The sequence below is a fragment of the Sylvia atricapilla genome, chromosome 9 (genome assembly GCF_009819655.1).
Source record: "Sylvia atricapilla isolate bSylAtr1 chromosome 9, bSylAtr1.pri, whole genome shotgun sequence".
NCBI lineage: Eukaryota > Metazoa > Chordata > Aves > Passeriformes > Sylviidae > Sylvia > Sylvia atricapilla.
This window is the reverse complement of record NC_089148.1, coordinates 25,154,349-25,176,094: the sequence shown is the minus strand read 5'-3', so window position 1 is coordinate 25,176,094 and position 21,746 is coordinate 25,154,349. Positions and strand designations below refer to the sequence as shown.

The following is a 21,746-nucleotide window of genomic DNA, read 5'->3' as shown; positions in this document are numbered from 1 at the left end:
GATATTTTACTTAATCTGCTCTGGGGATCATGAGAATCTCAGCTTTTCTTTAACCCCTCTCTCCTTCTTTTTTCCTCCTCCTCCACCCCTCCCAGCCCAAGCGAGGGAAAAGAGGATGCTGTCCCACATATTTGCTGGAAAATATGAATGTTAAGGCCTGGAGGGGAAAAAAAAAACAACTGGCAGCAGTCATATTTTTTGGACTTCAGCGTCAGGGTTCTTGAGGCAGTTTCCTGATTGGAAAAGAGGAGAGGATGATTAATGGCTTTGGAGTGCCGGAGTTTGGCAATTGCAGCCCAGGACGAGGTCGGGAAGCATCCGGAGCCTGCCCCGTGTAACACACCCGCGGCAGGAGAGGAGGAGAGCGGGCAGCGGGAGCGCTGCCGTGCCTCAGAAAGGACAGTGCTGGCAAAACTCAAAACCGCTCCAATCCCGGAAAACAGGATGGGCACGCGGGTTTGAGGCGCAGGCTCTGGAGCGGGGAATACCGTATGGAGGAACAGCGGCTCATCCCTCCGCAGCTCCCCAAAGGCATGTCTGTGCAGCTCAGGCTTTGGAGATCCCTGCAGCTCGCATCGCTCGGTTCTGGCACTGCTGCACCGTGGCGTGGTTGTCCCTGTCGGGGAGTTTCTGTTTTTTAGAGATTTCGAGATTTGGCTTTTTCAAAGGCTCAGCAGAGGCAGGTCGGGACACATTTACAGGGAATTGAGCACCCAGCGTGTGTGCCCTGTGCTGAACCCTTCACAGAGCCTGGGTCCTGCACATGCTGCCAGAAGAGCCTTGCATGCCAGGGAGGTTCTGCGGATCCCGGCGGGTCGGAGGGGGAATTGTGCTCCAGACCTCACCTGGGCAGCGAGGTCTTCCCGGAGCACTTCTGAAGAACCCCCGGAGCTACAACTGCAGCACAATTGAGCCGCTCTGCCTGCTTTGATTCGAGCTTCAAAGGAGAGCTGGCGAATAATGGATGGTGCAGTTCAGTGGCTGACTCCGAAATTTGGGGTTAGGAAGGAGGTTGGCGAAGGGAGAGTGTGGGGAAAGCTGGCTTCAGTTAAAATGGATCCGAAACTTCTTAGGGAAGCAGAAGCCCAAAGTTTCATTTTTGGTCAGCCCGAAGGACTGCAGTCAATCCAAACTGAAGTGTCTTGATTTTGGTGTCAACTCTTTTTAACTCCTTTAAAAAACAGGTCTCTGATGATGGTTTCAGCTTGAAAAATTAACAGTTTTGTTTGGCAAGTCTCACAGGGAGCTGTGTTGACATTGGGAGAGAATCTGCAACTTTTTCCAGTCAGACCCTGTTGGCTTGACTTGAACCAATTTTTTTCAAGTAGCTTTTGGCCCCTCCAAAATCCAGGAATTGGACTGAAATTCCAATTTCAATTTCATTGCTACTGAAATTGTTGCTCAGAGTGCAAAAAAGTGTCCTTCAGCTTTTTCAGAGCTAAACAATAGTGACTGCAGCATCCTCTTCCTTGCTTCAGGAGCCATTCCAGTGTTAATTGCAGGGTTTAAAGACACATTTTTGACCTCATCTGTGGCATTGCCTTGCAGCATTTTGACCATTTCAGGTTCCATTCCAGACTCTGTAGGGAAAAGCTCTATGGGGAAAGACCTTGACTGTGGGGGAGCCACCAGAGCCTGGCCCTTGCTGCCTTCAGGCTTATTTTGAGCACAAAGTTGTGCCAAAGGCAGCACCAATGGCATTGTGGCACATTTCTCCTCATTTCCAGCTCGTGGAACAGGCAGGACCAGCCATCTCTGGCTTTTCCTAACAGATAAACAAATCTTTGTGAAGTATTCGGGTTTTTGGGGGGAGAACAGACAAGGATTTTTAACTGAGGGAGCTGGCGGGGTTTGGAAAGATAAAATCCCACCTCCTGACAGAGAATTCTTTATTCCTCTTAGGAGATCTCCAGCCACGAGTCAGCCACCTGTCTCCAGAGTGAACCTGCAAGGTACGTGTGGGCTTTGGGGATGGGCTGAACACACAACACTATTGCCCAGCTCTGCTCACAGCTGCTTCTCTGCCCCCTCCTGCAAAGCCCATAGGGGAGAACTATCAGGCTCCAAATATTGTTATTTTAATCGTTTGGTTTGGGGTTTCTGCTGGTGCATTAGCACAGGAGATGAACATGATTTTGGTTTGATAGTCATGGCCACAGTGGCTGCTGTTCTTGTGAGTCCCTGTGAGCACAGGCCTGGACAAGCCCCAGCCTACGAGCCTTGAGCAGGCTCAGGCACAGCTGGGTCTTTTTTTTTTTATTATTATTATTATTCTGTTTATGTCAGTTTGTTTCCACGTGATCTGTGTACTCAAACCCTTCCTGGGTGAGACTTCCTGGGAAGGGGGTGCCAGGGCAAGGTGGGGGGCAGCACCGTGGGGACTGCTGGGCAGGGCAGGGGAAGGACGAGGCTGAGCAGCAGAACCTGATCGCTTAGGACAGCTTTATTTGCTTTGACACTTGGGTTTAGCCAAGCTGAGGGTCTGCAGAACCCCACTCAGGATCAGAGCTGGCCCTACTTGCACTGATTCAAAGGTTACTCCAGAGAGAAGGAGATAAGATTTGGAGCAGTGCCCATTTGTAAGGTTTAATCTCAGCCTTTCCAATAATTACATGCGGAGGGACTTAATAAAGCTTAATTTTCACAGCGTGTGAAGCCTGGATAACTATCATTTCCTCTCCTGCTGTGTGTTATTTATTCTCAGGGACACGCAGAGTCCTGCACACTTCCAGATTAGGTTCCTCCAAACTTGTTAATGGGAGATGGAAACCTCTGATGCAAAAATAAAACTGGACAGCACAATCTTAAACTCCTTCTCTTTCTGTCACAGCCAGCAGGAATGCAACTCATCACCTGATTTAAAGTTGGGTCTTAATGAGGTTTGAATTTATGCCTGTGTGAAAAAAAAAAAATCATGGAAAATTTCCTAGGCTTTCCATAGACCTGTTTATGTAAGTTAGACAATCTAATAATGAGGAGAGAATGCCCTTCCAGGAATTTTTTAGGTTCGTTTTCTTAACACTTTCCGTGGAAAAAATTGCTCTCAACTTTTTAACACTTTGGGGATTTCTTTTCTACATTATTTCCAATGAGAGCTGTAGGATACTTGGTACTTTTTAGCTGATCCAAGCTTCTCATGCTGGGAATACGTGAAAATTCCTTTAGGAATGAAGTGTTTGACACACAGAACTGTGGAGCAAGTTTTGGTTACCTTGTAAAGGTTGGATTTGTGGCCCCTCAAGTAAATAGGTTTTTAACTACGAATCTTAACTGCATTTAGGTGAAATCTTCAAATAAAATTTTAATAAGTGAGCTGGATCGTTAAAGCTTCAGTAAATTGTGGCACTCTGTAGGTAACATGGAGATGCATTTTTGAGATTAGTGGGAAATTGTGTGATTTCCTATATAAAAGCAGCCAATATTGGTAGAACATCCTGGGGTTCTTGGTTAAATTCAGGTCGTTGCCTTCCTCTGCCTCTTCACAGCCACTGTCACAACTGAATTCCTCTCCAGGCAGCAGAAAACAATCCCGACCCTTGACTTTCTAAGGAAGTTTCCGTCCAATTCAGCAAGGGCAGGACTTTTAAGGAAATTTTTTTCAATGTTTTGCACCTTTTTTTCCCCTCTTTGTCGGCTTCTGCTTGGAAATTATGAACAGAAGGAGAGATTTTCCTATCAGAACCCTTCCAGTTCTGTGCCAGCGGTGCAAGGATGCAGAGTGTTTTTCCTGAAGGTTTTGCAGAAGGAAGCAGTCGTGTTTTGATTGGGACCAGGCTGCTTCACATCTCTCTAGATAAAAGAGAGTATTTGGAAGAACTGGGTTTAGATTCATGAGATTTGTTGAAGCTTGGAGTTTGATTTTAACCCTCCAAAGTCATTGATTCATGGCTTTACCACAACCCGCTGACATCACTGTGAGCAGCTTGTGGATGTCTCCTTTGATTTGTCATTAATGGGGTGATTTATATCCTGTTCTGAGAAATACAGAACTCTGGGTTTAAAGCAAACGAGGCTGCATTAATAAAATTACCCCGGAGGGAGGCAAATTACATCCAGCATTTGCAGTGCGAGGAATACACGCCAGCTGTTTACTCCAGCTGGAATATTCCAGGATTTTCCAAGCAACAACGGCCAAATCTGCTGGTTGTGTTGCATTACTGAGGACCCAGGCCCGTGGTGGAATAACTGAGCTGTGGTGAAATGAGGAAACTCTTTTTTTTTGCTTTCATTTTCTTCTAAGTAGGAAAACTTTTGGCCGGGTTTTTCCTGGGACAAAGGGCTTTAAAAGGCACTGCTGGTGTCACTGTGAGTTTCAGAGCTTTCTTAACCTTGCAAACACAGCCAGAGAAGGAAGGGGAATATGGATTGAACATCCTGTGTTTTGTCCTTGGTATCAGCTGAAGTAAATCTGGCAGATTTTTCCTGTTATTTTGTTATAACTGCAGCTCACAGGAACGCACAAAATCGCTTTTATGAATTAACCGAGAAACCATAACATGGAAATACAAAGCCGTAGCAAAAAAAAAAAAAGTCCATCAGTCCTTAATTAGCTGGGCAGGATGGTGGGAATGCTGTGGGGTTCCTGCGTGGTGTGGGACATCCCCAGCAGCTGTGCAGGGCCAGGGCAGGACGGTGCTGCTCAGCCACCTCTGGGTTACAGCAACAATGACAGACACATTGTCACACGGTGTCCCTGAGGGCTCTTTCTCCTCGGTTCTTTCTCCTGTCCCCCTTTGTCTGCTGAGTGTGGCCTCTGCCACAGTTACTCTCGGTGACCTCTGTGCCACCTTGGGCTCAGGAATCCATCGGTGCCTTCCCTTCTCCATCCAGCTCTCCCGTCCCCTGGCCCCAGTGGAAGGTCTGCAGTTCCTACCCAATGATTCAACCAATAACACCTTCAACCAGCAACAAGCCTGGCTGTTCCTGCTTGGTTTTGTCCCTTCTTCCATATTTATTCCCTCGGTGACCCTTATTCCCTCTGAATTAAATCACATTTCACTAGTTGCCACCGTCAGTCAAAGCCACAAATTTGGTGTGAACTTTTCCCAACTGTTTTGTTCCCACACCATCAATCCTGGGCTGGACAGTGTTTTCTCATTCTGTTTGATCCACTGCCACATTTAATGTCACCAGCGGTGACAGGAGCAAAGCACACGGTTATGGATCAAACAGCACCGAGTTTTTCCCCGAAAAAAACCTGCGGGGTTTGCAGGGACTCTTCTCAAGATCCCCTTGGATGCTCTCAGCGCTCGCTAATGACAGTTCTCACCATTAGTGACACAATGTCGCTGATGTGCCGCAGCCCCAGGCTCGGGGCGTGCAGCCCTTTAGGAGATGTCACCCACAGCATTTCAGGGCTCAGGGCATTAAAGCTTTGTTCAGATTCCTCTCTGGGGATGGGAGGGAAGGGTCGGTGTTTTTCTTGCTTTTGTGCCTCAGCTCTGCTTTCCTGTACCTCGGCACGTTTGCCTGCACTTCTCACATGCCTTTACACGACCTCCGAACTCGTACTCTTTCATTTTTGCTGTGGGTGTAGGACGTACACAGACTCGTGCACGCACCTTTGTGGAGAGCATAAACAAAGACTGGGGAACTCTCGTGCTGCTGAGAGCCCCGAGTTTTTGCAGGAGCTCAGGAGCCTTGTGCACCCAAAGCGAGCTCTGGGTTACAATCTCTCTGAATCCCGAGTAATTAGCACGGAGCTGCTGCTCTTGCTCCATCCTCCTCTGCCTGGCACGTGCAGGACGGCTCTGGGCACACACACACAGAGGATTCATTTTGAAATTCTGGGTTTTTTAGCCGGGAGTTCGGCTGAAGATTTGACCTTTTGATTTGGATAGCGACTGTAAAAGTCAAATGGTTGTGGGTGCTTGGGCTTTTACAGGAGTGCGCAGGAACCACGAGTTCCTGAGCAGCTGAGCCGCAGAGTCACTGCTGCACAAATGGAGCCTCGTAGCACCTACAGATATTATTTTTAAGGGATGCAGCGCAGACACGATGCAGATTATTCAGGAACTAACCAAACCCGTGTAAGAAATCAGGTAGATAATGAGCTTAATGACGCGCCTGAACGAGGGCTGCTGAGCGCGGGAGCGACTCTCGCCTCTGGTCAGAATAAAAAGAGCGTTTCAAAGCGAATTTCCGAGCGGGGCTGAGGCAGCTCCAGGGCAGCACCGGGCCATCCCGAGGCTCTTTCCCGGCTCTCCGGGGGGAGTTCATTCCTGCGGGGAATCCGTTCCGCGTGTTGCGCCCGCCTGCCTCGAACACACCCCCCGAAAGTTGGACTCATGCATCTTAGTAAGTATTTCAGTTATGCTATTGACGTCAATGCAGTCATTAAATAGATTGCCGGCCCTCCCAGCAGCCAACCTGTGCCAAAAGAGCTAGAGGCAGACACATTTTAAAAGAAGAACATCAGGTTTGCTTTTAGCATTTGGAGAGAATGAGGGAAAAAGTTTCTTCTGAAGTCACCCTTTGCAATAAGGGTGGGTTTTTTTGCTTCGTTTTCTAAGGCTCATTTTCGGTGCAGGTAATCGCTGTGTTTTATTGAACACGCGTTTGTTGCCGTTGCTGTGTGCATAAACAGCTCCGAACGAGACTAAAAAGTCATTTTGGGGACCGGCTCTGGCTGACAAGTGACACTTGTTTCAGGTCCCCTGGCTAGATTTATTTGTGTATCGAGTGACAGGAGGCATTCAGGCAAACCTGCTTAGCCTTTGACTCTCGAAATTCTGCCAGGATTGATTTCATGACATCTATATAAGAAAATAGCCTTCATTTCTCCTCGGCAGGCTCTGAAGACACACAAGCTAATCACGACTCCATAGCAACGGATAAAAACTTTTTTCCCCTCCTCCCCACCTGTGGATGTCACATGAAGATGCTCCACGTGCTGCTGCCATCAGGAGCTTGTCACTCCCCGGGGCCAGCTGCCTCCTGCAGCCGTGGGTGTGCGGGAGTCCCTGAGCATTCCCTGTGTCCTGCTGCATTCCCGAGGCTCATCTGCCCTGGGAGATACCCGGGCTCCCTTTTCCCGGCTGGGAATGGCTCTGGACAGGGGCTGCTGGTGCCTTGGAGTGCCTACCTAAAACAGGCTAGGAAAATTAAGGTGTTATTTGCCTTCAGGATTATTTAAAGCTTTCAATAAATACACCTTGGGCAGTCAAAAGCCTCCGAGGGGCTACACCGAAATGGATGATGGTCACCAGTTTTTATTACAGTTATAAATTTGATCCATTTACGTATCAGGGGTTAATCCTCCAGTTACAGCTTCAGGTGATGAAATCATTTACTCTCAGTTTGCTCCCCCTCCAATTCGCTGTTTTTCACATCTCTCAGGGCCTGTAACAGTGAGGTGTCCTTGAGTTTCAGGCCTAGAGAGGAATTGTTTTGTCTGAATAAAATGGGAGAACAGCAGCAGACAGGCCATGGAGTTTTAAAGCTACACACTAAAGCAGCTAAAGCAGTGTATGAAAAAGCAGTGTAAAAAAGCCGTGTATAAAAAAAGCAGTGTATATTTTTCAGCAGGATCTGGAAAACACAAAAGCTACTCCTGAGGCATTGCTGGGAGCTGAGGACACGCAGGTGGCATCCTCAGGCAGGTGAGGGAGCAGCTCTGCCCTGCCAGGAGGAGCAGGGCTGTTGTTACATCAGCAGAGATGAGTTTTGGAGAGGTCACAGACCCTTTTTTTCCTGAAAAAACCCTCTCATTTCACTGATAAACCATCAATCCAGCCTGGGTTACTGAAAGGCTTTATCTAATGGGTGGCTTCTTTGCTGGAACTCTAGAGGTCAAAAATTTTAAGCTTTTTGTGTTAAAAAGTGCTAACTTTTAAGTATTAGCTCTGATTTAAGACTTTAGATTAGGATATTAAGATTAACTAATAGTATAGGGGTTGTAATGTGTAGTTTAAATAGCATTGTGTGATTTTATAGGTCGAAAAAACTCAGATTTAAGATTTCAGTGTATAGTAATCCACGTGAGATAAAGAGTTTTAGGTGTTGTCTAAATCTTTTTTTTTTTTACTTTCTTTTCTTTCAGAAGTTTAAGTAGTTTTTGTAATTAAGTAAAGAAGTCTCATTGCAGCCTTAAGTAATTAAGTCAAAAGTGTAAATAATAGAAGTATTACCTTGTTATTAAGTAATTATCACTTAAATAACGTTAGAAATCACTTCTTTGGGAGTGACCCAGGCGGCTGCAGCCCGCAGTGGTGGTGAAGGGACCTTGGGAGTGGCACGGTCCCGTTGTTTGTGTATTTGTGATGTGTATTATCATCACCAAGGCCTCTGAAAGGCTTCTAAAATGCATTTGTAGATTGTATTGTATTTATTACAATGCTTTTAAAAATCCCCTATCCATTGACTGAGGGCTTATTGGATTTTGCCTTTTTCATTTTTACTTTGATTAAAAAAAAAAAAAAAAAAAAAAAAAACAAACCAACCAAACAAAAAAAACACCCAAAGTTATATACAAATCCTACTGAAATTCAGTGCAGAATTTTTATTTCTTTTCGGCTGATTTCAGTCACACATTCACAATTTCAGCCTCATAATGTACAGAACACAGCATGACCTTTTTGGGGACATTTATACACCAAAGCCAATTTGAAAGCTTGTGCGTGGAATACACTAAGATCTCATACCACAGATCTAGTTCTCACAACCCGACCGGTGCAGAATAAGAGAAATACCAATCCTTTGGCTGCCTCCTAATTCAGATGTGGGAGTCCCCGACTCCGCTGTGCTCCTTGGGGCCGGGTCAGGCGCTGGCGGCTCCGTTCCCATCGCGCTGCGTTTCGCAAGGGCCCTGCGGAGACAATTGGGCTGATATCAGCGCTGATAAAATCTGTGTCTCCTTTTGTTCGCTGCGCACTGCCACCCGAGCTGCTGCGGGGAGATTTGCACAGCGCCGGCCTGAATCACTTCCAGATGAGAACCGGAGATGTGTCCTGGATCAGAGGGGGATAAAAACAACCCAAACCACCCGAACCAAACCTCTGGCAGGCCGGGTTATTTTTATTTTATTTTTATTTTTTAGGACGCAGGGCACAGCGTGTGTGTGCCTTAGGGGTGAACGTTGTCCCGCTGGTTGAGTCCTTTCAGCTTCCATGTCACAGCATTTCCAGGCCCCGGGAATTGCAGTGAATCCTCAAAGCCCTCAGCAGCAGCTCGGCCCCACAGCTCTGCAGAGGCTGCATCCAAAATCCAACCTGTGGAGACATTCCCAGGGAAACGCGGTGCCCAAATCCCACGGGCAGCCCCAAAGGCCAGCCCTTTGTCCATCTGCAGGATCTGATTCCCAGTGGGAGCCGCTTTCTTCTGCTGTTTTAAAAAGGGGTTCTAACCTTGTGGTTTGATACTCAGCAACCAAATCGTTTGGTTCGTAGTTGGGCAGGAATTCCCAAATATTTTTTTATATATATTTTGTCTTGGTGGGAGCAGGGGTTGGTTCCAGGTTGGAGGGGAATATAGAGAGGGGAAAGTGCTGCTCCTGAAGGACAGAATTGGAATTTGCTGTCCTCGGCAGGGACATTCCGCTCACCAAACTAAACTCTGCGATTACAAAATAACAGTTGCGAAGATTAAAACTTTCAGAGCTTTAAAAATCAAGGTAGAATTGAAAGAGGAAGCAAAGGGCTGCTCTGGAACTTTTCCCTCTATTCCCTGTGGAATTGCATCCATTCTGATTCACGCTCAGCAGTTGCCAAACACAGGCACTGAACAATGAACATATTGATCGTTTCGATGTTCCAATCACCCAGAAATGTTCTGCTTTTATCACCAGTTTCATCTCCCGATGAACTAAAAATGATTTCTGCAGCCCAGCAAGGTGTGCTGATTAATGTAACCGTCATTGTGCAAGCGGGGAGGAATGTTACCCTGAGAGTTAATGAAACATTTCACTGTAATATTTGCTCCAAGAAGTGCCTGTGTAAATGACAGCCTTAAGGATGCTATAATCACCATACCTTTTTCTGACAGAAAGGAAACAGCTGCTAATTATTGGTGGTTATTAATCAAACCTGTCAGTTCATTCTAAATTCATTCAGCTCACTGTAAATATGTATGATTACCAACGTTTAAATGTTTTAAGAAGTAGCCTTTAGAAGCTATTTAAATACACCTCTCTCTGTGGGATATATTCTCACATGTAAAGGTAGCATCGATTGGCTTTGCTGTGCATTCAAGCACAGAATCATTTTAAGAACTCAGAATAAAAAAAAAAAAAAATTAAAAAAAGAATCCTTCCAAAATCCTTCAGGGTGTTGATTTGACAATTAATATCTTTTGATTTTGTAATCAGGGCTCTGCCTCTGGAAGTGGCAAACATCAGCCAGGAGCTGGGACCCAAGGTTAGCTGGGATCCAAGACCCATTATTCAGTGCTCAGGAACTCCATGGTTAAATTGAATTTTAAAGGATCTGTGCATTTTAATGTAGATATTGCAGTATAAATACCCTGCGTCAGAAATCTCCCTTTTCCAGGAGCAAATTAATCATCGTGCATTGCTAAACTCCCCCCACCACACCTCACACTCTTCAAAAGCTTTCTGAAACAGACTTTTTCCCTGGACCTCAAAGCCTCCAGGTTCCCAGCATTTGGAGAGAGGCTTTTGGCTGCAGTTTGCCCTCCCTTGGAGCAGATTCCAGACACCCCGAATTTTCCATTCCAATGGGTCCACTCCAGTCAGACCTTTGGTGCCTCAAGCGTGTGTTGGGAGGTTTGTCAGGCTAGCACTTCATAGCAAGTGCTTCTGAATGTCACATTTTACAAGCAATGTTTTTTTTTTTTTTTTTTTTTTTTTTTTTTTTTTTTTTTTTTTTTTTTTTTTCCCCTTTAAATACCAGATATTAGGCTGACAAAAGCAGGACTTGGTCAGAGCATCTTTGTGTTCTCTGAAAAACCAGGGGAGAATTCTGGAAAGTGGAAAGGCAGCCTAGTTTTCCTGGCCTCTTCCCGCCCTGCCTGCCTCATTCCCTGTATAAATTTCACAAAAAATGACCCAAAATCGTGTCCCTGCTGTTGCAGACTCGAGAACAGGACGTTAAGATCCATGCTGGGAGCATTTGTGCTGGTCTGGGACAGCCCAAAGGATGTGGGGTAACGTCTGTGCCGTGGGGATTGTCACTGAGCACAGCGTGGGCCAGTCCCTGCTCAGAAAATTCCAAGAAAAAAAGAATAAACACACACAAGTGCAGGGTTTTATTGGAAAGGACTTTGCTGGCGTGAAGCTGTGAAATCTTTTCCTCCCTTTTCTTCCCCAAGATCCTCTTGAAGAAGAGAGAGCTCCAGGGAGGAGTTCCAGTTGAACTGGAGTGTTCCTGGTTAGACTATGGGGCAGGATCCCCATCCAGCCCTCCTCAAACCCTGCTGGGCCTCCATCGAATTCCAGCTCTTCAGGCAGGGATTTCCCCAATTTCCCCCAATTCCCCACAATTCCTGGCAGCTTCCTGAGTTTCAACTCTATTGCACAGAACTTTTCAAATCCCACCAGGTAAAAGCCAAGAAGCTGCTCCTCTCCCTCTCTAGGTCAGGAGGAGGGACCCCAGCTGAGATGCTGCTCACACACATTTTCCAGCAGCAGCTGCTCCTCTCTTTTGTAACACTTCCAAATGTGGCTCCGAGCGCTGCTAGAACAGCTCCTGGTGCACATTGCCTGCAGTGGGGAGTCATGTGCTGAAATCAGCCTGAAAACCACCCAAATTGTGGAATTGTGCTGAACTTCCTGCACAGAATTCGTGACAGTGTGAGTGACAGCGCAGAGACCTGGCCAAGGCTGACACCAGGGCCTCGTCTGCTGCTAAATGGAAGAAGTTCTGGAAAATGCCCCAGAGTATAAAACTTGGAGCTGGAAAAGTAACCCCTGGAACAATCCCCGCAGGCTGAGCCACAGCTGACCTTCAGAGGGAACATTTCCATTTCCATGTCCGTTCAATCTGATATTTGAACTGGAATTGTTAATAAGAGGTGCTTTTAATGCTGACATTTTGATTTCCTTGAACTAGATTGAGGTGCTTAAATAAATGTATTTGAGGGCTTTAATCAATGGGTTTTGAGAGTAAAAGGCTGTTCTCAGCCCTGCTGGCTGCAGCCATTTGGGGAGTGGTTACACTTCGAGCCTGCCTGTCATTACTGGCCACGTTTGTCCCCATCTGCCCCTTCCAGGCATCTCTGGTGCAAAATCCTGATTTGGGTCGGGACTGACCCCGGTTTTGAGGAATGTGTCATACAGGACTCAGAATCCTCACATTTGGCTAAAGTATCCAGATCTAGGAAAAAAAAAAAAAAAACAAAACCAAAAAAACCTACAGATAAATTAGTATCTGGTGTTCTATAATATCAAATGCAGATTAGGGATAACCATCAGCAGGGAATGAGTCGAGTTGTTTCGCTGGTAATTTCAGGGCAGATCTGGTGCCATGTCCCAACACACCTTTTAAACAGCCAGGGTGTGCTGGCCTCAGCTCACAGGTGGAGATCAGCACGTGCAGGGTTTAATATGGAACATTAAAAGCTGTCAAAACAAAGATGCTGCTGCTTTGCAGGCTCCTGCCATCTCCCTCTTCCTCCCCACCCCGTTCCCCGTGGGACTCACTCCGTGATTTCAGCAGATTATTCCGAAGCTCTACTGCACTGGGGAAACAAAAGGCCAGTGAGTCACAAGCTGTGCACTGAGGGAGATGAATACCCAGGATTAGCACGGGGATGTTTGAGCTCTGCTGTCACCACTGAGGAGTTTGAGTTCGGGGCTTGAGGCTCACCCCGAAATCAGAGTTACGCTGTGGGAGTGGACTGTGTGTTTGAGGAGCCACCACCCAGCTCGCATGCACAATAATCTGCATTTTTAAGAGCTGGAGGATTGTGGGTTAGGGAATGAGATTGTCTGCTCAGTGCTGGTTCTGCTCCCCGAGCTGGCGCCGTGTCCCGCGCTGCAATCCCAGATCCGCCGATAGCGCTGACTCACGGCTCGTTTCACGGCCCCAGCGGTCCAAACAGGCCATTTTTGCAACATTCTGCATTCTTGGGTGACCTGCTGCCTGCAGATATCCCCTGGATTTCAGCTGGATGACAGTCCCTGGCATTTCGGGGAGAGGCAAACCGAGGGCACAAAGTTCAGCTGAGGTGAATCAGCGAGCTCGACATTTCCCCCTTGGGTACGTAAAATACCTATTGGAGGAAAAACAGATTGAAATTCCAAACTAAAGCAGGTTCTTAAGCTGCCATCCTAAAAATAATGCTTTGAAGTACATTTAGCCATTAAAAAAAAAAAAACAACACCATTTTGTTATAGTAATTATCATTGAAATGATTATTCAGAATGTAAGGGGTGACTTTGTGTCCTTGCCATGGCTCGAGCAAGGCATGGGGACACAAAGGGTGCTATGTGTCTTAAAGAATTCCTGTGGATTATAACTGAGATGCTTCCCGAAGCCACATTCTCGATTTTCATATTGAGAAACTTCAGGAAATTAAAGTGAGAGGAAGTAGAGGCAAATTTAGTGTTAAATTGTGACCTTTTCACCTTCCCAGGAGCCAAGGAACCTGATTTAAACAGGTCTAACATTTTACCAGTGGCCTGTTCTACGTGGCTCAGGCGGCGTGAGCAGCTTTGCTGCTCCTTGTTTAACATTCGGAATAATTTTCCTCATAAGAGCTAAGGATTATTAATAACTTTGTCTTTGCATCCAGTGCCGGTGGCCAAGTGGAGCTTTTCAGGTAGATCCAGGATTGTGCTTTGAACTTCCAGGATTCATCCCCGAGGTTCCTCCTCCATTTCCTACTCCAGCATTTATTTCACCACAAAGGACTTTCACTCTTGACAGACTCTTTAGACCAGCAGTTTTATTATCTCCATGTTAAAACCTGATTTAATGGCTCCAGATGGGTCTGGGGATGAAAGCAACACCTGGATTTGGAGGCAGATCCAAGCGAGGACCTTTCTGCTCGTGGTTTGCCAAACTCTTGTGAAAGGGTGACACAGAGCACAGTTAATCCTCTGCCTCTCTCAGACTTCGGGGTTGTTTTTTCCTCTGGTTGGGCTCAGATCGTTGCTGTGTGGTCTGTGAGGAGTTCCTTCCGTGCCATGGGCCTCTTGTGAAAGTCATCTCGAGCTTTCAAAGGAGGAGGAGGTTTTGGGGCTCCTGCAGGGGGCAGGAGGTGTTTTTGCACAGAGGTGAGGATGGAGGGAGCTCGGGCTGGAGGAGTTTGGGACAGGGAGAGCCCCCGGGGGCTGGCACAAGCAGAGCCCCTCTCCAGCACGCCCAGCTCCTGGTGAGAATCCTCGGCCAGGCTGTGGCTGAGCCAGCTCCAGAACCGGAAACCGTCCAGCCACAACAGCCCAGGATGGTGCCCCACCTAATTAAGGCTGTTGAAAGGCAGGGCTAATTAGTTTAGGTGGAGCACCTCGTTAGCACAAGGATGTTGCTTCCAGGATCCAAGTTGGTTTTCCAGCACGTGTGAGCTCCCCAGCGCTCTCCCACATGGAGCACATGAGATAATGCAGTGCCCAGGTAAATCCTAGGTGGGTACCCAGGTCATTGCATCATCATATCCTGAGTTTTCCAGGCCTTTCTCACACTCCTGCACTCACGTGTGCTCGGCAAGAAAACACTTCTGCTCGCACAGTAAAATGTTCTTGCTGTGACCCAGCCTGGCCTCGTTTAGTTAGAGAAACAAAAACACAGTGTGGACACGCTGTTATTTGCAGGAAGTTGCGATCCGGGTTTGAAATCCTCAGGCTCAGCTCTGGGCTGGGCTGGAGGCTCCCATCCCATCCAAACCCATCTCCATTCGAGCCTGCAGCTCTCTGGGCTCTTTTCACTGCTCTGGGGGCTGTGAGGAGTGCAGCTGTGAAAGGGCTTCACTTCATTTAAAAATCCATCATGACCTCGGAAATTCTGTCTTCAGCAATGTGCTCAAAGTGTGTTAAATTCCCTACAAAACCGTTCCCAGCGTTCTCCTTGCAGCTCCCCTCTTGTGTGCACTGTCCACCTTCTGCACTCTTCGATAGACCCTGAGCAGGAGAATTCCTCTCTTGCTTCCTATTTTTCCTCCTGTCTTGTGATTAAGGCAAGAATCCTCCGGGGCAAGGAGGAATCAGCGTGGTCAGTGAAAGGATAATGTGCCAAACCCCGAGATCAAGTTGGAACTGAGGAATCTTTTCCCTGTTCGTTCCACAGGCCAAGATTAGATTCCGCCTCTCTTGCCATTTCGGCTTCTCCCTCTGGGTGGACCGAGGAATTCCTACTATGCAGGCAAATCCCGTTCCCAGATTCCCCAGTGATAGCGCTGCTAAGTGACATCTGACATGCTTCCTGCATTTTGTGACTTCCATTTGGCACCATAAAAGCACTGTCACTTACCCCCCTTGATTTGTGGCACCTCGGCCGCATTGTTCCCTGCAGGGGGAAGGACAGTGGGAAACGGGATTGCCTTGTGGCAAAACCATCCCACCCTACGGGAGATGCTATCTGCCGTCGAAATCCGTCCTCAGAAAGTCTCCAGTTTTCCTTCCTCGTTAGCATTTCAGATTAAACCTTTAGGCTTATCTCCACATCAGAAATTACCTCTCTGGGAAGCTTTCAGCAGCTTCTATCAGCCACCTTTAGGTGTTCTTGGTGTTCACGCCTCGTTTTTTGCACCTCATTGTCATGCGAAAGCTGCAGTGGAGCTTGGCTTTGGGAATCTGGAGCTTTCATCTCTTCCTGTAGCGTCTTCAAAGCTGAGCTTTACACAGCTGATGTACAGTCAGACACATCAAAACGCGCAAAATTGATACAATAGTGCTTTTTGAGTCTCATTCAGGAGCAAGGCTTTTTATTTGCTGCCCTTTCCAAGTGTTCCCAGTGTTCTGTTGGAGATGTGTGGTGTTGTTTGTTGTGTGGGAACGAAGGTTCCTGGTGAAACATCTTCTGCAATGCCCGTTGAAGCTCAGGTCCTTCACTCCAGTAACATTTGGGGTCTTGGAAAGACAATACTTGAGTAGCCCCATCTCTGCATTTCTCAGTCTGGTTTTAAGGTGTCTGTGGGGGATATCCCGAGGTCTTCCTGAAAAACTACAGCTGGAGCCCCGATGGACTCCCGTGTCAGTTCAGAGCTTCATTTTCTGCTGCTCAGCCAGGCACTATCCAAGCCAGGCTTATCCAAGGTGGTGTCCCAGCTCCTGGTTGCCTCATCCCCATCCTCTCCTGCAAGGGCTGATGCTGTTGGCACTCTGTGTGCCCTGCTGCCCACCCTGGGCACCCTGGCTGTTGCATTTTATCTTCTTTTCTGCCAAAGTCGGGATTAAATGCTCAGGATGGAATTTCTTGTTCGGACTCAGAAGTTTATTAATCCTTATCTACATTACAGTCTCACACACCGTGAGTTCTACAGCACTTGGAGCTAACGGAGTGAAAATGGAGCCCCATCTCTCTCTCTCTACAAGGCCTTTTAAGGACTAACTGTCCAATTACAAAATGACACCTAATTTTGATTTTTTAACCCAATAACCAACCACCCCTGGCCCACAATGTGGATTTTTATGCAATTACAAAACCCAACCAGAAGGACTCAGCCTCACCTAAAACCTCCATCTTACTTTATATCAATATTACTATATTCCAAACCCTTAAACTCTGAGTTTCCCACCCTGTGCTGTCACACACTTCTATTTAACCCCACACCCACAGTCCCAGGGCTGTCACTCAATTTTGGAGCCTTTTCCACGGCCTCAGGTCAGTGCAGTGTTTGCTGGGGGTCAGTGCCTGTGAGCACAGAAAGGATGGAATTCCCAGTGCCCAGAGTTCCGATCCTGGCTGATGCCACTGAGGAGTGGCCGCAGTGGGAAGCTCCATCCCCACCAAGCCTGGCCAAACCGAGCGGCTTCTGCAGCCCCGGAGATAATGAACCGCAATCAGCGCCCTGTGCACTAATTGCTGGGCAATTCTGGTTCCTCTAACAGTCACTGGGCTGTCAGGGAGCTGCCAGCCCGTGCTGGTGGCCTCGGTGACCTGATTCTCATGACCTGGGTGGTGATTCTCCACCCCAGCCAGGACTGGTGGGTCCTGGCAGGACTCTGCAGGTTTGGCCAGTTCTGCCCTAACCGGCTCCCTCAGGCTTGGCTCCTGCTGCAGGCTGACCTCTTGGGATGAGCTCCCTGGAAATGCTTCATCTCTCTGCTCCCAAGCAGCAGCCCGATGTCCTGCTGCTCACCCTGGGCTGGCTTACAGGAGCTGGGATCAAACTGGGGCTGGCCAGCACCAGGGCTCTGCAAGAGCTCCTCTGGTTGCTGCCCAGGCCTTGCACTCCTGCTTGCTCTCAAGACTCTGTCATTGTCATGGGATTCATTTCACCCCACTTCAGCCCCTAAAAATTATAGACCAGTCTTAAGTGGTGGCTGCTTTTTGAAGAAAAGCTCGGGAGCAAACCGTCCTGTTGTGCAGGAAGATCAGGAATTCCAGTGGAAGCCAACTCGGTGAAGCAAGGAGAGTGAAAATGCAACAAAAGAGCAGGCAAAGAGTGAGAAAATTGGAACAAGGGAGGCATGGAAAACTTTGGGAATGTGGGGGGTGTTGAGCTGACCAAAAGCTGATGAGGTGAGGGGACTCCAGTGGGGGTATGGAGTAGGGAAAGAAAATACAGAAAAAAGGGTTGATCCATGGGTGAAACAACCTCATGATAACGGTGTAGGAAAGACCAAAATAGTCAGTGGGTTTTTTTGTCTCAGTCTTCATCCCCCAGCCTGCTTGGGAAGATAAGGGATGGAGGACAGTGAGGGAGCAGCAGGCTGGGGACAACCTAGAGGAGGTGGAGGTGTCCAGGTCCACATCATTGGACAAGGGTCAGCCTGGAAAAGGTGTGAGGTCAACGTGAGTCACTCATGAAAAATTGTGGTGCTTAGGAAGGTGACAGCAGGAAAAAGGTGACAACAGGAAAAAGGTGCCAACAGGAAAAATGCACCTTTGAGAAGGGTGGAGCAGCTTAGGGGAACTGTGGACTGGTCAGACTCTTCTCATCACCCAGAGGTCACTGAGGGTGTCCTCTGGAGTCTATTTCCAAACCCGTGACAGACAAGAAAAAACTGCGAGTGGTGGATGCAGACTTGGCAAAGCAAACTGTGTTGGGAAGGGCTGGAGGGTGGCCCTGGGGACGTGGAGGGCCGTGGGTGGCTGTGCAAGGAGCACTTTGGCACCATTTCCCACAGCATTCCCACATGGCAGCTGCTGACAGGGCTGGCCACCAGGCTGGGGTGAATTCTGCGTGTCCAGTGGGTGGCTGATGACAGGGAGCTGTGGGGTGCCCTGCAGCTGCTGGAGCATCAGGCTGCTGATGATGCCTTGGGAGGCTGAGCTGGAACAGAGACTGGACAGAGCTAAAGTGGATAGTTATTAAAAGGCATTTAAGGATAAACCTTGGGCAGGACAAGAGCCTGGCCAGGGCTACACCTAAGGTGGGCACAAAATGGCACAAATGGACCCAAAATAGACAAACGGTCACGAGGTCTCGCACTTTTTATAAGTTTCGGTCCATTTGCACTTGGGGTTGAATTGTCCCATTCCAGCTCCAGGCTGTGAGGTCCCATCCTTATTCCTCCCTCCAGCCCACCCTTGTTGTGCTTTGGGGCTGAAAGTTGTCCTTGGTGTGCAGCAGGAGAAGGATTTGTTTTGTGTCCCTGCTGTGTGCAGAGCTGAGTGACACTGACTGTGAGCTCAGAGCTGTCCCCTGGGCACCACAGAATGTGAAATACAGCACAGATAAAACTGAAGGGATCAGTGCTCAGCTGGCTGGTCCCGCTGTGGGTGGGAGGCTGGAGCAGGTGACCTCTGGGGGTCCCTTCCTGTGGCTGGGGCAGAGAGAGCGGAGTGACAGCACCTCCGGAGGGTGATTCAGCCCATCCCAGAGGACTGAGAATAGACCAGGATCACCCCTTGGAGCTCCCAGCCACTTTCCACTGCTGTGCGGGGAGCTTAGGTGATTAACTTTGGGCTGGCTAAAGATAGCCCAGCTGGGCCCCCCAGGGCAGTGACATTTCTGCAGGCTGAGATTCCTGCTCGGATTACCCCGCAGCTGGCCCGGGGCTCAGAGCTCAGGGCTCAGGGTGGCTGTTGACTCAGAAACATCACTGCTACTATGGCACTGAGGGACTTCCCGGGCTCTGCTGGCCCAGCCGAGTCACACTGCAGGAATTCCTCCCCTCGCTGGGAGCCTCTGCTTCCCAGCTGGGCCTTCTTCCTTCTTGGGATGCTGCAGCCCTTGGGTTTTGTGGCATTCCCCACTGACAGATTCTCCTTTTCATTCCCTGTGGTGACAGAAGCTGGGGCTTCTTCCTTCTTGTAACCATTTTTGCTGCATTCTCTGTATCCAGGAGGTTTTTCCTTCTCCTTTTCGTTCCTTGTGCCTTCTCTTGGTGAGGCATCTCCTCCTGCTTCCCAGAATCTTCCAGTTTGAACCTGGTTGTGTCCTGGATGTTCTTGGCGAGTGCTGTTTAATCACTGCCGTGACGTCTTCAGCAGCTCTGGAGCCGTTTTTCTTGGGGCTGACTTTTCCCAGCAGCTGGAATGGTGTGTCCCAGAAAGGACCTGTCTTTAATTAGGGAGCTTAGAATGCCAGGCTCCTCCACAATCCAACAACACAACAAAAAATAATTCATTTTTGCTGCTCCCTGTTGTTTGGAAAAGAGAAAAGAAAATAAAAATGCCCCCGAAAACCTTGGCTGTATTCTGCCAGAGACTGTAGCTGATGTCAAACTCTCATCCCCAATTTCAGTCTCCACATTATTCCTGGCAGCTCCAGCTCGCTCATTTCCTGGCATTTTTCGCAATTAGCACTAGAAAGCTTTCACTTCATTTTTTTTTTTTTGTCTCTATCTTCTCCTCACATCTCTGAGCCCAGCCTGAATACAGGCCCCATTGTTCCTTTGGCTTTGGAGCTCCTGTTAGGATTTCACCCTCGTTCCCCCACAGCTGGATGTCCTCCAGTGCCACCTCCTCAGTGACCCCCTGCCAACAGCTCTGCCAGTTCATCCCTTCCTCTCTCCGCAGGGATTTCACTTCCCAGGCCTTTCCTGCCACATCTCATCTATTAACAGAGCAAAATCTACATTTCCAAAGTCCTTTTTTTGTTGTTGTTGAAAGAATAACTGGGAGACAACTCTGCTGTGATTCGCATGCAGCGCCCGTGCCCGCTCTGGCTGCGGCATTCCCAGCTCCACAAAGAGCCCTTCCTGTGCCTGCCACCTCCCCTGCACGCCAGAGCGAGGCTGCAGGTGTGAGAAACCCGAGACGGGGGGACAGCTCGAGTGACTGGTCGACTGGAGTCCCAAAAATACGACGAGGGGAGAAGGGCAGGCTCGTCCATTTGTTGGGGAGTTGCTCAAGAGCGCGGCGGCTCCACCTGTTCCGCGGGCGCTGGGGCTCTGCGCCTTCCTGAGCACATCTGCACTTATCTCTGCCAAAGATATAATTAGGCTGCGTGGCACACGGTGGGATGAGGAGGAGGAGGGGGAAGTGCGGCTGAAGGCTCCGTGGTGGTTCCCATGGTGTTTGGTGTCTCCTGGTTCCCGGTGCGGCGGATGGCGAGTGTCCCGGGGGAACACGTTGGGATGTGGGGCTGGGTGGTGCTGCTGGTGCTGCTGTTCAATCACACCTTTGTCCTGTGCTCCTGTGGATTTTGTGCTCAGGACAAAAAAAAAAGAAAAGGTTGGGAGTCTGCTCCATAGATTCCCTGGATATTGGAAAGAACTTGTAATGGCAGGGTTTTTTCAGTGCTTGCAGTTTGGGAGGTGGTGCTGTGAGATTTGGGCATTTCATTGCAGGTTTGAAGCGATTCCTGGGGCTTGTGCTCTGTGCCTTTGATTGTTTTCCGTGCGAATTTCCAAATCTGTCCGACGGAAGGATTTCCACAGGAATATTCTGTGGATCTGGTAGAACAATGCTTTAATTCAAGGAAATAGCTCTCAGAACGCACCAAACAGGATACATTAAACAAATAAACACCGGGTGTCAGTTATTCCCTCGGCATTGTGAGGGATAAATATGTAAACATGTCCACACGATCCGTGAGCAACCACAGCTCCATTAGGGCAGGCAAAGGGTGAATGGCTCCCAGCCTGCACAAGGCCCTTTTCCATCAAGTTCTGGCACGTCCTTTGTTGATAAACCTGTTTTACTCAACGTGCTCCGGGGTTTTAGAGTGATGCTAGGCACTGGTAGTAATTAACTGACATGGGGCAATATTCCTGCTGATGAACCTGGTGTTATGGAGGTGAAATAGCCATTTTCTGACACTGGTTAGTAATTAATGTGGGGTGATATTCCTGCTAATGAACCTCGTGTTGGGGAGGTGAAAGAGCCATTTTCTTTTGGGGAATGGGAGGGCCTTTGGTCATCTGGATCTGTGGGACTTTTATCTGAGCCATGGCCTTGGTGCCTTGGTAAACCACTCTGAGCACCCTCCTTCTCCTTCTTCTCCTTCTCCTTCTCCTTCTCCTTCTCCTTCTCCTTCTCCTTCTCCTTCTCCTTCTCCTCTCCTTCTCCTTCTCCTTCTCCTTCTCCTTCTCCTTCTCCTTCTCTCCTTCTCCTTCTCCTTCTCCTTCTCCTCCTCTCCTCCTCCTCCTCCTTCTTTCCCCTTCCCCCATCTATTCTTCATCTCCTCCTCCTTCCTCTTTTTTTCTCTTTCTTTTTTCTTTCTCCTTCCCTTTCTCTTCCCCTTTTCTCTCTCCCTTTCCCTGTCCTCTCTCCTGCCCCAGGAGTTAAGCCAAGCCCAGG

General features: G+C 48.4%; 1 protein-coding gene across 1 annotated transcript in view; it reads left to right on the top strand.

The window, feature by feature from the left end:
* The window catches only part of PDE4B (phosphodiesterase 4B), an 89,094-nt gene that overhangs the window by 30,197 nt on the left and 37,151 nt on the right, over positions 1-21,746 (top strand). The window contains 1 exon segment of the mRNA XM_066325332.1: positions 1,903-1,952. Coding sequence (XP_066181429.1) covers positions 1,903-1,952 — 50 coding nt within the window.